The sequence below is a fragment of the Schistocerca americana genome, chromosome 1, assembly GCF_021461395.2.
Source record: "Schistocerca americana isolate TAMUIC-IGC-003095 chromosome 1, iqSchAmer2.1, whole genome shotgun sequence".
NCBI classification, from domain to species: domain Eukaryota; kingdom Metazoa; phylum Arthropoda; class Insecta; order Orthoptera; family Acrididae; genus Schistocerca; species Schistocerca americana.
This window is the reverse complement of record NC_060119.1, coordinates 381,379,634-381,395,557: the sequence shown is the minus strand read 5'-3', so window position 1 is coordinate 381,395,557 and position 15,924 is coordinate 381,379,634. Positions and strand designations below refer to the sequence as shown.

The following is a 15,924-nucleotide window of genomic DNA, read 5'->3' as shown; positions in this document are numbered from 1 at the left end:
TCGAACCCATCGTTCTACCATTCCTAGACCAGCAAGGGAACTTGCTGTTCCAACAGGACAATGCACGTCCGCATGTATCCCGTGCCACCCAACGTGCTCAAGAAGGTGTAAGTCAACTACCCTGGCCAGCAAGATCTCCGGACCTGTCCCCCATTGAGCATGTTGAACGTCTCACGCGGTCTGCACGTCCAGCACGAACGCTGGTCCAACTGAGGGGCCAGGTGGAAATGGCATGGCAAGCCGTTCCACAGGAGTACATCCAGCATCTCTACGATCGTCTCCATGGGAGAATAGCAGCCTGTATTGCTGCGAAAGGTGGATATACACTGTACTAGTGCCGACATTGTGCATGCTCTGTTGCCTGTGTCTATGTGCCTGTGGTTCCGTCAGTGTGATCATGTGATGTATCTGACCCCAGGAATGTGTCAATAAAGTTTCCCCTTCCTGGGACAATGAATTCACGGTGTTCTTATTTCAATTTCCAGGAGTGTATATGGCTAGTGTAGAATAATACACAAGCAACAAAACATGAACGAGAGAAAAGAAAACGAAAATAAAACCTAAGTTGCAAAGGAAATGCGCCCTATACAACAACAAAACAGTGCTCGTACAAGCATCTGCCAACAGCAAAGTGTGTCAAAGGCTTTAGGAAGACTATTTAATACTTTATTACAACAAATTGCCTCCGATGAAGGTGACGTGACAACTGTTTAAATTAGATTCGTTTGAGCAGTTGCGGGCGGGCTCTTGTGCATGCGCAGTTGAGTCGCGTATGAGTAGTACCTTCTGGTTGCAGAAGTGTGGCTGGGCGCCACTACTTAATATTGCCCCGGTTAGGAAATATAGTAAATCTGAGGCTGATGAACAGAGCAGTTGAGTTGTGGCGGGGAGGTGGGTCGTCTCCTGTTGACCTGTGTTTACGTTCAGCGATTTTGTTGTTTCTTCTTCGTTTATTACTCTTACGTTAAATAACAACAAAATGGATATTTGTGGCCGGGAGCTATCAAATGAATTAAAATACGTTCGCATGATTACGGAAGGCTAAAATATGTTATTAGTCTCAGATTTTATTTCCACCTTTCTAACAGTCAAGCGTTAATCGCCTTACTGAACAATGAAGTTATTTTTGCTGGTTTGCTAAAGGGATTAGGCTTTTATTAATCTTTTCTGCTGAGGCAGTCAATTTATTTGAAACAAAGTGTTTAATAAACATTCAAAGGATTGATGAGTTTTACAGTGCCAAGGATGAGTATAGTGTCACTTAACATGGGAGAAGGTGTATTTTTAACAGGGAAATCCGGGATTTTTTTTTCCTTGTCCACGTATACACCCTGTTCTAATGCCTCTACTCGTCCTTGCACATCTGATATTTGGACTATGTATATTTTCGAACTCCTGAGTGGCAAATTCCATTATGTATTTCATCTCATCATCTACTTCTTTCTCTTTTTCTATTTGAGTCTGTAGCTCTGGAGGTAACTTTACTTAGGTCACTTCTATTTTAGAAATTTTATCTTCTTTCATAGATATTTCCTCTAAAGCTTGTCCTTAGTTTGTAATAGGCCAGGCGCTTCACTACGGTCGCAGGTTCGAATCCTGCCTCGGGCATCGATGTGTGTGATGTCCTTAGGTTAATTAGGTTTAAGTAGTTCTAAGTTCTAGGGGACTGATGACCACAGATGTTAAGTCCCATAGTGCTCAGAGCCATTTTTTTAGTTTGTAATAGCATTAGACAACTCTAATTTCACTCTATGGGTTTTAATACTATTATATGACACTTCTCTGGTTGATTTAATACTGTTAGATATTCTTCTGATTTCTCCATCATTTTTAATACTATTTGCTGATTTGTCTAATTTGTTTGCTCCTTGATAAGGGCCATTAATTCAGCCAACTTGCATGTGGTAACAGGGATACAATGTAGACAAAATATATTCACTTAATAGCGCTAAAGTACTGTGACTCTGTATTGACACGAACGCACAAAATTCTCACCTAATTGGGTGCACACCAAGCTGCACTGCACTACTGATGTGTTTCGCGTGAGCTGAGTGACACAGAGGTGACCCACTGCAAATCGTTACACTGCGGAGTGGAGGTGCGTTGTTGTCCTGCTGTTCATCTGTTGCATGGCTGCCCTTTGAGATCACTGCTGCAACTGTAGTCTTGTAGTCACAACACAGAATTCTTCTGTGTCTGAGAGATTCTTCTTCACATATGCACCAAAGGTTGCATAATGATGTGAATATCTAATCACTGTAGACTCTGCTGCTATGGTCAACTATTATTCTTCTCTTACCTTTTGTTATTACTTAGAGCACTTCATCAATTTTAACAGAAAATAAACTTATTTCTCCTCCATTAATCAAATCAATTCAGGCAACGCTATTGCATGCATCTGCTTATATCTTTTTGGCTATTGACTTGGGTTGCTCTGGGCAAAGTTGTATCTTCTTCTGTTATTCTCATAAAATTCTTGAAAAATAACGACTGCTCTCTTCTTTTTGCACCACTAATTCGCATCCTGCACTAGGGGATCAAAATGAAATGTAACTTGGTGGTTGGATGTGGTGTAATATACTCCATATACTCTCACCCTGATGTATGTGAGTCAGCTTTAAATAATTTCCAATCACTATTCTTGAAGATGATTACTGTATTGGTCCTGCCTTACAGTGCTATGAGACTGTAACATATGACTACTTCACTTTCTGCAATAGGAGTGGGTGCTAGAAGAGAGCTTACATCTGTCCAAAGTAGTAAATGATGTAAACTAATTTTCAAGTAACTCTTATCCATTATAACAGCAACGTTTCCACTGTACATTTACTTTTACAAAGGCGAGTGATACAGATTGCCGATAAGTTGTAGCTCACCACAGTATATTATAACAAATATTTGTAATGCTTTGATGTTCAGTAGCCAGTTCTGAAATGAGAGTCTGATGTTGAACTGTTCGATAGTTTACATTCTTGCCAGTACCAACTTCTCACTAGGACATCCAAGGCACCATTAAGCTGTGACGCCAAAGCCCATGCGAACCTCCACAGCAGGTGGAGATGTGTGGGTCGCCTTGTCGATGTCTGGAGCTGGTATCATTCGCATCATATCTGCACATAATATAAAGAATGACACTGGGTGGTAATTATTGGTGTCTGTGGAATCTCTCTTCTTGTACAGAAGTCTAATGATACATATTTTAATCTGTTTATGGAAAAAATCCTGAATTAATTATGCATTACATAAGTTTCTGAGAACATTACATATTGTTGGACCACAATTTTTTAGTGTCTGATTGGAGATACTGGCCACTCCATTTTAGTCGTGTTGATCTTTCTGATTTCAGATAGAGATGTGAGTTTAATTTTTATTGCGCTAACTGTCTTCTGTTCTGTTCCTTGAGTGTATGTTTTTGTTTTCCCTTCTGAACTATGTGCACTTGTTATTAAAAATTCATTATTAAATATATCTGCTACATATGAACTGTGTTTTACAATGCTCCTTCTCTGTTCAACAGAAGTAGTGAGACCTCCTCAGCTTTTTTCCCTGTCCCTTCTTCAACATTATTCCGTGTATCTTTTGTTTCATTGTCTGATTTATCAATTTCAGACAAGGTGTGCATAATCTCGGATCTTTTACAGATTTCCTTAACATGTTATGGTATTCTTACAATATGAAGTTGGGGACAGACTCTAATATCTGTAGTGAGCAAAGTTTAATTAACTTTGTGGGAAAATTGCCTTCAGAAATGGATACAGACTTGAATTTAGAGCTAGTGTTAGGCTCATACAAACTTAATTCTAGTCAACAGTTTTTAAGCTGCCTTTAAAATCTTCAGTAGTTGTTTCTTCATTGAGTATCACTATTTTCTTTGAGTATTTGTGAGCTGTTCATTGGGCTAATTATGTAATGTGACTAATCGTTCATCATGATTGGAGCATTTATCACAGGATATATATGTTTCTTTAACTTCTGCGTGTTGTGTGAATACATTACCTATAAGAGTAAAACTATCTTTAGCAATGTGGGCAGGGAAACTCACGACTGTTACTAAATTTTAAGTGGTTAATAGCAATCCTAGATATCTCTTTCTGTCAGATAGATTGGAACTGATCACATGTAATATTGACAACTGTATTATTGCTTATTGTGTATTCAGATGTGACCAATTCTGGAGATCCTAAACAGGGACCTGATGTTGGGGCTCAGCAACCCTGAAAAAGATCGTGTTTGAATATATGATAAGTCATTGACATATCTGTTAATGTTACTAAAGAAAAGTGAATCTCATTAGCACCGCTGTTATTGAGAAAGACTTTTGCTGTGGTAGCCTTTTAGGTAACGCAATAAAAAACCACAATGCTCAGTAGGTGCCTATTGGTTTCAAGGTTTAAGTGGTGACATTGAAGTTGAATTACTGTTCCTGCCAACAGGGCTTGCTCAAGTTCAACAATGGCATGTAGAAAAGAAAGGGTGAGAATATTTTCCAAACTTTCTCATCCAACCACTGTTTTAATCGCTTACCAAGTACAGTAAAACTTAATGACTGATCTTTTTGTTCTTCTTCTTTTAACAGGAACAGAAAAGGCTTCTTGAAAAATGGATGAGAGAAGCTGAGCGCTGGTTAAGAGGAAAGAAGTCTTTCAATGCTGCTGACCTGATGAAACGTCCATTGTCAAGTGTGTTGGCTGATGGTAGGAAATATAAAACAATCCATGCGTGTTGTATCTGATAACGATGCTTTCCAATTTATCATCAAATAATTTATTGAAATATATGCAGTGTTTTGAGATGCAGCTCTGAAGCTGTTTCAACATATACACTTTGATGCTACTGGTAAATATTTGTGGTGAAAACAATCGATTAATTTGTAGATGATGTACCGTATTTACCCGATTATAAGGCAAGCTTTCTTCCCAAATTCGTCATTCAAAAAATATGGGGTCGTCTTATAATTGCAGATTAAACTATTGCTGCTGAGGTCAACATTATTACATTGGTTTATAGATTAATGTAGAGGTTGTCTTACATTTACAGATGATGCCTTGGCTATTGAGGTTTTGTATAAACTCATTTTGAACATTCTTGGAGAATGGGGCTTTGCAGACAATGTGTTTGAATAGGCCCGAGATTTCCAGACATGCTGAAGTGCTGGATACAGTATTGAACTCGCACAAATAATCACATGACATTTGCTCGTGGCACTAGTGCAAGGGATAAGCAAGAAACTATGGACTAGCAACTACAACAGTCTAATGCTTTACTTAAAAATTGACAATTTTGTTTAACACCGGAGGAAATACCATTAAATTCTATCAACTTACAAACTTTTGTAGCATTTCAGCAGTTTTGCAATAAAGTTTCTCATACATGTATGGATACCATACACAAACATCAATACCACTTTTTAAATAAAGGTAACATTCAAAACCAGAAATGTCCGTCAAAAAACATTAGTTGATTCAGAATCCAGACCAGTATTTTATTTGGATACGAGGGACTGTAATGAGTTACTAAGTGGATTGCAAATGAGAAATTTGATCCCTGTTTACGCATTAGAATACTGGGGAAAAACATTACCAGCTTTTAATCAGCTTTAGAAAAAGATGATACCATTCAGATGAAACAAAAAAAAATTAATCCAGAATTTAATGTCTAAAAACAGAAATAAGTCACATTAAACTGACTGCAATTGTTATCGCAATAATAAATTGTGGCAGAAAGACCTGTTATGGAGGTAGTATTAACAGATGACAATATATTATGGGACAAGCAAAAGTTGAGAATTGGACTGAATTGTTATTGCGATCTTCTACTTGTGTATTAGTTGCCATTGTTACACATGACCTACACCCTAGAAGATATTGCTGACCATATTTCACAGTCGCTCAAGCACTGCTCTACAGAACATAGGAGGGGGCACAGTAACACCAACTTGGCTGTGAACTAGGGTGAATGGGGGGAGTGGAGTAGTGAGCAGCTGGAAATTATATCGTGCTGCCAACCATGGGAATGTATACTGCATACTTTGGCTTGTTATGAACATCTACAACATTCAAACTGCAATTTGTCTGAATGAATTTGCACTTGAAATCAAATTGGATTTAAAATTGGTCAAATTGGAAGAAACAGCCAAATATTTGTGACAATGAAGATATAAGTTTTGCAGCTGTCATGTTAGGATAATGATAGTAATTAAAAACAGCATACATTTCTGCAGGAGATGGTAAAAGTCTAGATTGTGGCCAGTGGTGTACTTACGGATTCTCTACTCAGCCAGTGAGAGAGCAGCGGTCAGAAGATATGTTAGGAAGCAGAGACATTGTAACATTCTCACATCAGTATAGAAGAGTAATGCTCTATGTGTTCAGAAAAAAACAGCTATGTTCACAGGTCTCACCATAACTGCAACCTCAGGAATCACAACATAATCGGAAGAAGCAGCCAAATATTTGTGTCAACGAAGAAATAAGTTTTGCAGCTGTCCTATTAGGATGATGATGATGATGATGATGATGATGATGATGATGATGATGATAATTAAGATGATAATTAAAAACAGTGGTACCACAAATGATAGCCTAAATAAAAAAGGCAGTGAAAATAAATTTAATGTGAACAATTTCTCTTTGTCTGTTTCTTTTTTCTCCCACTGTGTTATCAAAATGTAGACAATAAATTGTACAAATTTAGAGCAGGTGTAATGTTAACTGTTTAGGCAGACACCTTACATCCGTAAATATTTGTAGTTTTGATTAGTCAGAATATGTTTTTTCTTGTGGAGCCTCTTAAAAAAATGGGGGAGGGGGTCGTCTTATATTCAGAGTCATTTTATAGTCAGGTAAATGCAGTTCTCATGTAGATTCTTCTCTAGCAGAATGAGGTGTGCAATTTTCCCCACACTGATGAGACACATTCAGAAAGTAAATATACTGTGACCATTGAGATCTAGAGTGGGTCCCGTGACTAGAGTATCATCACAGGTGCATTGTAGTATGTAAACTCATGTTGTGTCCAGTTGAGTGAAAGATGTTGATAAGAAATCCCAAGTGTGAGTCACGTGCTGTGACTCACGCCCTACTCACAGAAGGAACAACATGTACCAAAATTTTTTCGTAAATCAAAACTGTTTAAGGTGAAGGTGTTATAAACAGAATTAATGTGTTTTTAAGGAGAAGGGAGTTTAGTAGAGGCAGAACAAATGTACGTGATGAACAGAGTGTGGAAGACATTCCATTTTGATTGATGAGTTTGTGCAAAAAATCGAGGAAACTTTATGAAAATGGCTGATTGATAGTGGATAAAGTTTCTGCAATGTTTCCACATTCTCCTGAACGCTCTTATACTATACATTCACATACATGCTAGGATACTGGAAACTGTGCATGAGATGGGTCCCAAAACAGCTGCCACAGCAGCATAGGAAAAATTGAACCAGCTGTGCCCACGAGTTTTGTGAGGGACTTGAATTTGAAGATGAGAGTTTTCTGAGCTGTATTGTGGCTGGACACGAGATGTTGGTGGCTCATAACACACCCGAGACAAAAAGGAAGTTGTCACAGTGACATCACACCAATTCCCCATCTCCCAAAAAATTTCATACCAGGTTTTGGACAAAGTCATGATCTCAGTGTTTTGGGACTAAAAAGGCATCATTTTGCTTGCATTTCTGGTCCAGGAGAGACTAAATGCACGATGATATTGTGAGATCCAAAAACTTTCATAAGGAGTATTCAAAACATGAGGAGAGAATATTGATGAGCGGGGTGTGCTTACTTCAAGGCAGTGCCCATCCTCACACAGCCTTAGCCACCATTGTGCTTGGTTGGGATGTTTTGACACCCCACCCGCCTCCCTCCTCCTCCCCTGTCTTGGTGCTGTCAGATTATCATCATTTCACTTCCCTGATGACACAAATGAGCAAAATTAAATTTTCAGCTGATGAGCATGTGCAGGAAGAGGTTCAGGAAGTGGAGGCAGGAGCTGGTGGGAGAGTTCTTCAAGGAAGGCATAAAGAAGTGTGTGCCAAGGCTCAGCACTTAGATAGAATGGTGAATCTAATTTTTATTGCTAAATGATATGGTATGATGTGCATGGTCAGGTGATAAGATTCCTATGACGTCAGTTGTGCCATCAATCCAAAATTACAGCCTTTATACCTGAATTCCAAATTATCTGCTGAAATATGTCACAGTTTGGTTTCCATCTGTCTCAGCCTACCCTACTGTTGGTGGTTGGTAACTGAGCACTCAAAAGATTGACCTCTGTGCTCTATTTGTGTCCACTTCAGAAGAATTTTGTGCTTCTGAGCTCCAAACTTCTGCCCCACATTAAACTCTGTAATCCGAGAATATTACACCATAACAATGTAGAGTTATATAATAACACTACATGTATTTGGGATGTTTCTACTTGAATGTGTAGTAGTTCTCAGACCCTTGCTGGTGCTACAAACATTTAAGAAAGTTAAGGAATTCCTCTTCCGTGCAACACATGAAAAGAAGCTGATCACCACACTCTTGATTCCAGTAGGATGAAGACCAGTTAAAGAAGATTAATTGTAAGCAAATGACATAAAAGGCAATTAAGAGTTACAGATGTTCTCTTAGACACATGCAGTTGAAATGTGCAGTAATGGATTGGGGCTGTCACACTTTGCTGGTAATTTGGAATTTCTTAGTAAAAGTGGAAAATGAAGTCACCATCCTGAAAAATATGTCCCATGTTTCATTCAGATATTGTAAAGAACAATCCGTACACAGTCAAATATCCAAGGACAGGTTGTTGTCTTGGACGACAATTTCAACTCGTGAAAAAGGTCGTGAATGAAGTGATCGGTCTTTTAAATGTAGGGTGGCAGGTTCTGGATAATGGTTTGGAGATGTTTGTCAACAAAGCCAGAGCTTCATTAAGTGGCAGCATTCTACCCAGGAGTGCGAAGGGGTTACTGGTGTGGGGAGGGAGATGGGTTCGGGTGTCACACTTCGAGGTGGACTTAAGGTCTTGAGGATCTTTGGAGAGCTTACTGAACTTCTGGTATGGGTTGATGGTAGTAAGGTTTGTATGCAGAGGTGTCAGAAATTTGACGGAAACTCTCAGCCTCATAGTCACTATGATTCCTGAGCACTTTGGTGGAGCCTTTGTCTGCAGGAAGTACGATTAATTCTTAGAGACAGCTATGCGTTTCATAGGAGTTATATTGGACTCACTGGAGAAGGACTTGGGAAAGGAAGATGAGGCCAGGTTAAAAGTGAGGAATTCCTTAAAGATAACCAGGAATGACTTGTAAGGTACACTGTTATCTTGGATGTCATGCCCTGGCGACATTGTACTCTGTACTTATCGCTGGCTTCTAGAACTTGTTAAGCAGATTGCACATTTTCTCTGGAAGGAACATTGTCTTGCTGTATAGTGTCAACAATGCTCCAGCGGCGGCGTTCACAGGGCATTTTGGCGTGAGGAGTAGAGGCATTCTTTGGTTTCTGCACAGAGCAGTCAAGCACAGCAGTGTCGTAGATTTGGTTGAAAGTCTTACTTTCTTTCATAGGAGAACAGTGTTTGAGTAATTAAGTCATTTCATGAAAATATTTGAGGATTAATTTTGAAATTTGTGGTTGAAACAGTATGTGCTAGTGAGTAAGTAACTTTCATGAAGGAACATATTCACAGCAGAACATAAATGAAAAGGCTTACGTGGTCAGTGATTACCTACCATATTTAGTCGAATCTAAGCCGCACCTGAAAAATGAGACTTGAAATCAAGGAAACAAAATTTCCCAGATCTAAGATGCACCTGAAATTTGAAACTCGAAATTCAAGGGGAGAGAAAAATTTTAGGCCGCACCTCCAAATCGAAACAAAGCTGGTCCATTGTAATATGAGGCACAACGTAGGTCGAATGAATGACGATACAGCTACAGTAGTTTGGTTCGAGTTGTAAGCTTAGCAGTTAAGCTTTACCAGGTAGCCATTGCTATGCATCAGGCGCTCCGTCCGTATTTATACGGGTACACTTCCTTTTCCACGTGCTTCGTTTGGTTTGAATCGATTGCTTATTTTGCTTTGATCTGATAAGTGACGTTTTCTTTGTTATACGTGTTTACGTCACTCTAAGCTGAAAATGCATTACTGTACTGTGTCATGCATTGTTTGTCGCATTCTGATCGTGCATGTTTACGGCCTGTCGCCGCTCGCGGCATGGCTTGCTTTTGTGCGCGCTACTGCCGCATACAATTAAAAAAAAAAGAGAGAGAGAGGAATCGTCTCATTAGCGAAACAATGGCAAGAGACTGCTATTTGTTGTTACTTACACTGCTGCTTTCTTTGATAATGATCAACAAGAACCAAATAATAGACTGCGTGTGATAGAAGATGTTCTGAATGAGAGTTAGGCGAAAATTTTTCTCCGTTTGAAAATCTTTGCAGATGCCTCTTTTGTACATAAGATTCTGCACAGAAATTAGAGTCATCTTAGATTTAAAAACCTAGTTGTGCTTCATTTCTGACTGTATCACTATTAGGCATAAGAATAGTACGAATATAAACATGACATGATATGTATATTCTTCCGCGTTTGTAGTTTATCAGGCAGACAGGATTTAAATGAGGTAGCAGCAAACACGAAAGAATACATGGCAAAATATTTGTATTATTCTTATGGTAAATAGAATACTGCATGTGATTCACAATTCATAAAAGTTCCTATTAGCAACCATCTCTTCTCACAGGTAGGAAAAAATTCAGAACGTAGAGTTGGCCATATTGACAAACATCCCACCAGTCTTGCCAGTCGGATTTTCGTAGTACATTGAAATGCTGCTACACTCGAATTTGAACAATACGGAATTTGTATTTACTTCGTTAGATAATGTATGAAAATGCAGTGGTCGAAACTCGGGGCGGAGAAAAAAGCTCGTCTTCCACCCTTTTTTCTTTTTTAAATTTATTTGCTGACGTAGAGGTTTTGGCACCAGTGTTTATCTTTGTGCCTGCAAAGCATGCATGTGTAGCGCTACATATATATTCGACGACAGAAGTTAGTTGTAGCGGCACCTACCAACATTTTTCAGAACTTCCGCTTACTTTGCACTCGATTCTAAGCCCCAGGCATTTTTTTTTGGATTACAAAAACTGGAAAAAAAGTGCAGCTTAGATTCAAGTAAATACGGTACTTAATTAATGTAGAAACACAACATAGCAATGGTTATTCCGGTATGAACATGAAGCGAGCTTTACTGTTAATGCAAGACGGAAAGAGTTGGGGCACTGATAGGGAAGTGTGTTACATGCTAGAGGGACAAGAAAACAAAGTAATTTGACTCTTATACTGTTATTTATTCAAATTGATGTTCTCCATTTTTCATGTTTTCCAGTTTTCACCAGAACCGCTTCAATATTGGAAAAGTACAAGGGACACTTATTTGTATTAGGTGCAGAGTCAGGTTAATTTCATAACGAAGCGTGTTCTCTATGCATAGCTCCCACAGTCAAATCTGAAAAGTGCCAAAATTAATCTAAATTAACTGAAGACAGAGCTTTACCGACTGGGTAGAAAAGGAGGATAACTGTTGGAAGGAGGTTGTCACTGTTTCAGACAAGGTTCTCTGTGGGCTTTTGGTTTGCTGTTGTCAGTGGCAAAGAATTATTTCCATTCCAGAGAACACGTAATACCGGTGTCATCCTTAGCCCACAGGTGTCACTGGATGTGGATAGGGAAGGGCATGTGGCCAGCACACTGCTCTACTGTCCGTATGTCAGTTTACGAGACTAGAACCATTACTTCTCAGTCAAGTAGCTCCTCAGTTTGGCTCACAAGGGCTTGAGTGCACCCTGTTTGCCAACACTGTTCGGCAGACTAGATGGTCTCCCATCCAATTACTAGCCCAGCCCAACAGCACTTCACTTTTGTGATCTGACGGGAACCTGTGTTACCACTGCAGCGAGACCATTGGCTAGCTAACAGCTTATTGCTGGAATTAATTACATTTTGAATGCCATGTTGTATTTTCCACCAATATAGCCAGCTTTCACTTGCTGTAAACTTTTCATTTTCATTGTCTCCATCTAATTTTTCGTACAAAATCAATACCTTTTCTTTTATGATTTGCTCAGATGATGGAGTTCTTTTTCTTCTATGGTGCTCAGATCACACCTGCAAAGCATTGTGTAGAATTTCACTTCTAGGCTTCTTCAAGATCTTGCATAGTTTCATTTCTTTCTGTAACATCGCCATTATGTGACTTAAGAGTTTTTCTAATTTTTCTCCAGTCTTTATCAGTTGTTGTACCAATCCCTACCTCACTTGAGATGTTTTGAAGAGACTTGATGTTTTGAAGAGACTTGATTTTTTGAAGAGACTTGATTTTGTCAAAGCTTACAAGGATTTTGATTTCTTCCCTAAAGATAGTTGTACCGTAATATAGTTTTACGCTCTTTAATATTTAGGAAGAACACTGTCACTGATTTATAAAACATGTGTGCATAATAACAATTATTGATCAAGTTAGAAGCTAGTTATTTAATACAAAACTGATTGAACTGTCACACCTATCAACAATCAACTGACTGCTGATCTATATCACAGACAATGAATCACTGACAAGTCCAGAAGTGACCAAAAATGGGATGGTCGAATTGAGAGTTGGACCATCTGAGGTCGGATTAGCAAGGTTCTACTGTACTATGAGCTTCTATATTCGCATTCTGCTGCAAAGATACGTCTCACAAAGTTGGTGCAACCATTGTCCCGTCTTGAAGGCATTCATTGTCCCTTGATACGATTCGCCATATGCAAGTAAAATAACAGATTCACACAATATAAGTGCTCTCCTCTATGAAAACAGGTGTCATTCATTGGTAGGGTGCACATCACTGCTCTGGAGTTGTATGCATCACCACATAACCGAAGTACAAAGAGCAGCTAAAACAAAATGAAAGATTTAAATGTTCATTAAACTATATGAAGAGGCAGTAGTGTTATATCTGAGTGAGGAAACTGAAATGTTTAGCTATGGGCAGAGCATTAAGGGTATGTTGTTGTTGTGGTCTTCAGTCCTGAGACTGGTTTGATGCAGCCCTCCATGCTACTCTATCCTGTGCAAGCTTCTTCATCTCCCAGTACTTACTGCAACCTACATCCTTCTGAATCTGTTTAGTGTATTCATCTCTTGGTCGCCCTCTACGATTTTTACCCTCCATGCTGCCCTCCAATGCTAATTTTGTGATCCCTTGATGCCTCAGAACATGTCCTACCAACCGATCCCTTCTACTGGTCAAGTTGTGCCACAAGCTTCTCTTCTCCCCAATCCTATTCAATACTTCCGCATTAGTTATGTGATCTACCCATCTAATCTTCAGCATTCTTCTGTAGCACCACGTTTCGAGAGCTTCTATTCTCTTCTTGTCCAAACTATTTATCGTCCATGTTTCACTTCCATACATGGCCACACTCCATACAAATACTTTCAGAAACGACTTCCTGACATTTAAATCTATACTTGATGTTAACAAATTTCTCTTCTTCAGAAACGCTTTCCTTGCCATTGCCAGTCTACATTTTATATTCTCTCTACTTCGACCATCATCAGTTATTTTGCTCCCCAAATAACAAAATTCCTTTACTACTCTTAAGTGTCTCATTTCCTAATCTAATTCCCTCAGCATCACCCGACTTAATTCAACTACATTCCGTTATCCTCGTTTTGCTTTTGTTGATGTTCATCTTATACCCTCCTTTCAAGACACTGTCCATTCCGTTCAACTGCTCTTCCATGTCCTTTGCTGTCTCTGACAGAATTATAATGTCATCAGCGAACCTCAACGTTTTTATTTCTTCTCCATGGACTTTAATACCTACTCCGAATTTTTTTGTTTGTTTCCTTTACTGCTTGCTCAATATACAGATTGAATAACATTGGGGATAGGTTACAACCCTGTCTCACTCCCTTCCCAACCACTGCTTCCCTTTCATGCCCCTCGACTCTTATAACTGCCATCTGGTTTCTGCACAAATTGTAAATAGCCTTTCGCTCCCTGTATTTTACCCCTGCCACCTTCAGAATTTGAAAGAGAGTATTCCAAACAACATTGTCAAAAGTTTTCTCTACGTCTACAAATGTTAGAAATGTAGGTTTGCCTTTCCTTAATCTATTTTCTAAGATTAGTCGTAGGCTCAGTATTGCCTCAGGTGTTCCAACATTTCTACGGAATCCTAACTGATCTTCCCCGAGGTCGGCTTCTACCAGTTTTTCCATTCGCTTGTAAAGAATTTGTGTTAGTATTTTGCAGCAGTGGCTTATTAAACTGATAGTTCGGTAATTTTCATATCTGTCAACACTTGGTTTCTTTGGGATTGGAATTATTATATTCTTCTTGAAGTCTTAGGGTATTTCGCCTGTCTCATACATCTTGCATACCAGATGGTAGAGTTTTGTCAGGCCGTCAGTAGTTCCAATGGAATGTGGTCTACTCCCGGGGGCTTGTTTTGACTCAGGTCTTTCAGTGCTCTGTTAAACTCTTCACGCAATATCATATCTCCCATTTCATCTTCATCTACATCCTCTTCCATTTCTATAATATTGTCCTCAAGTACATCGCCCTTGTATAGACCCTCTATATACTCCTTCCACCTTTCTGCTTTCCCTTCTTTGCTAAGAACTGGGTTTCCTTCTGAGCTCTTGATATTCATACAAGTGGTTCTCTTTTCTCCAAAGGTCTCTTTAATTTTCCTGTAGGCAGTATCTATCTTGCCCGTAGTGAGATAAGCCTCTACATCCTTACATTTGTCCTCTAGCCATCTCTGCTTAGCCATTTTGCTCTTCCTGTTGATCTCATTTTTGAGACGTTTGTCAGTATACATTAAGGGTAACTGTAGGTGGAATTTAGGAGAAAAATTGATAAGTAGTGGACAGTACTTAGTAGAACAGTTCATGATAGGAGGAACCTTCTATGGTATACAGTCTCTGTGGAGAAAGGACTACAACAGTGTAGTTTGCATTCATTATGGTGACAGCTACTCAGTTTGAAATAACAATTACCTGGTTTGGCCAAGGAGATAAGAATTTGTGAATTGGAACTAATATGCTTTGACTCTAAACGTCTTAAAATGGAAGCACAGATCATTCATTGAAGTCCAGTATGTATAAAATGTAGCAAGCACTACATATATTCTCAAGATGTTAAATTCATTAATTTTGCTGGCTGATAAAGAAACTGTCAAGTTCCTACCTAATCTAGACATTGGGCTATGCTGCAGATTGATCTCTTCTCAGAAACTCTCATTTCAAAAGTCTTATAAAAGCAAAATAAATATTGTCAGTGTACATTTGTATCTCTGTCTGTGCACTGATCACATTCCCCAGCCTAAGAAAGGAAGGCAAGTAAGACAATGTAGCTAAAACAGTTTTTGAATCATTTCCTGCAATCCAGGCAACACTTCTCAGTGTGCATAGTGCAAAATACACACCTGCATGAAAACTTCTGTTGGTGCTGGTGATGAATTTTGTGGTGTGTCACTAGAAAAAGTAGACAGCGGCAACTAAATAAGCAAGAGGCTGGTAACCTCTACCAAATGGAAATAACGTGTCTGTCTCAGCACTCATTCCCTTTTATAAGAATTACAGAAATCTACCTCAAGAGAGCAAACTAAAATTCCAGAGGACAATGTTTCTTGGTTAAATGGGTATGGCTACAAAAGGGCGTTTTACACATATTGTGGAACCAGCAAGTGCTAAGATACCCCTACCGTCATTTTGACCCCAGAACTGTACCAACAGATTAAAGGTAAACATCAGTTAAAACTTTCTCTTTAATTCAGTGGAATATGAATCAGTCCAGGGTATAGGGAATACCCTTTCGTTTTACTTTCCACGAGAAGCAGTTTAAAGATACAAGTACAGACTCACCAGTGCTAAGCAGTAACAGTTT

At 39.0% G+C, this 15,924-nt stretch overlaps 1 protein-coding gene across 2 annotated transcripts in view; it reads left to right on the top strand.

The window, feature by feature from the left end:
- The window catches only part of LOC124601234 (calponin homology domain-containing protein DDB_G0272472), a 142,059-nt gene that overhangs the window by 36,765 nt on the left and 89,370 nt on the right, over window positions 1–15,924 (top strand). For both annotated transcript variants that reach the window (XM_047136229.1, XM_047136227.1), the window contains one exon: window positions 4,577–4,694. In XM_047136229.1, coding sequence (XP_046992185.1) covers window positions 4,577–4,694 — 118 coding nt within the window. The remainder of the gene's footprint in view (window positions 1–4,576; window positions 4,695–15,924) is intronic.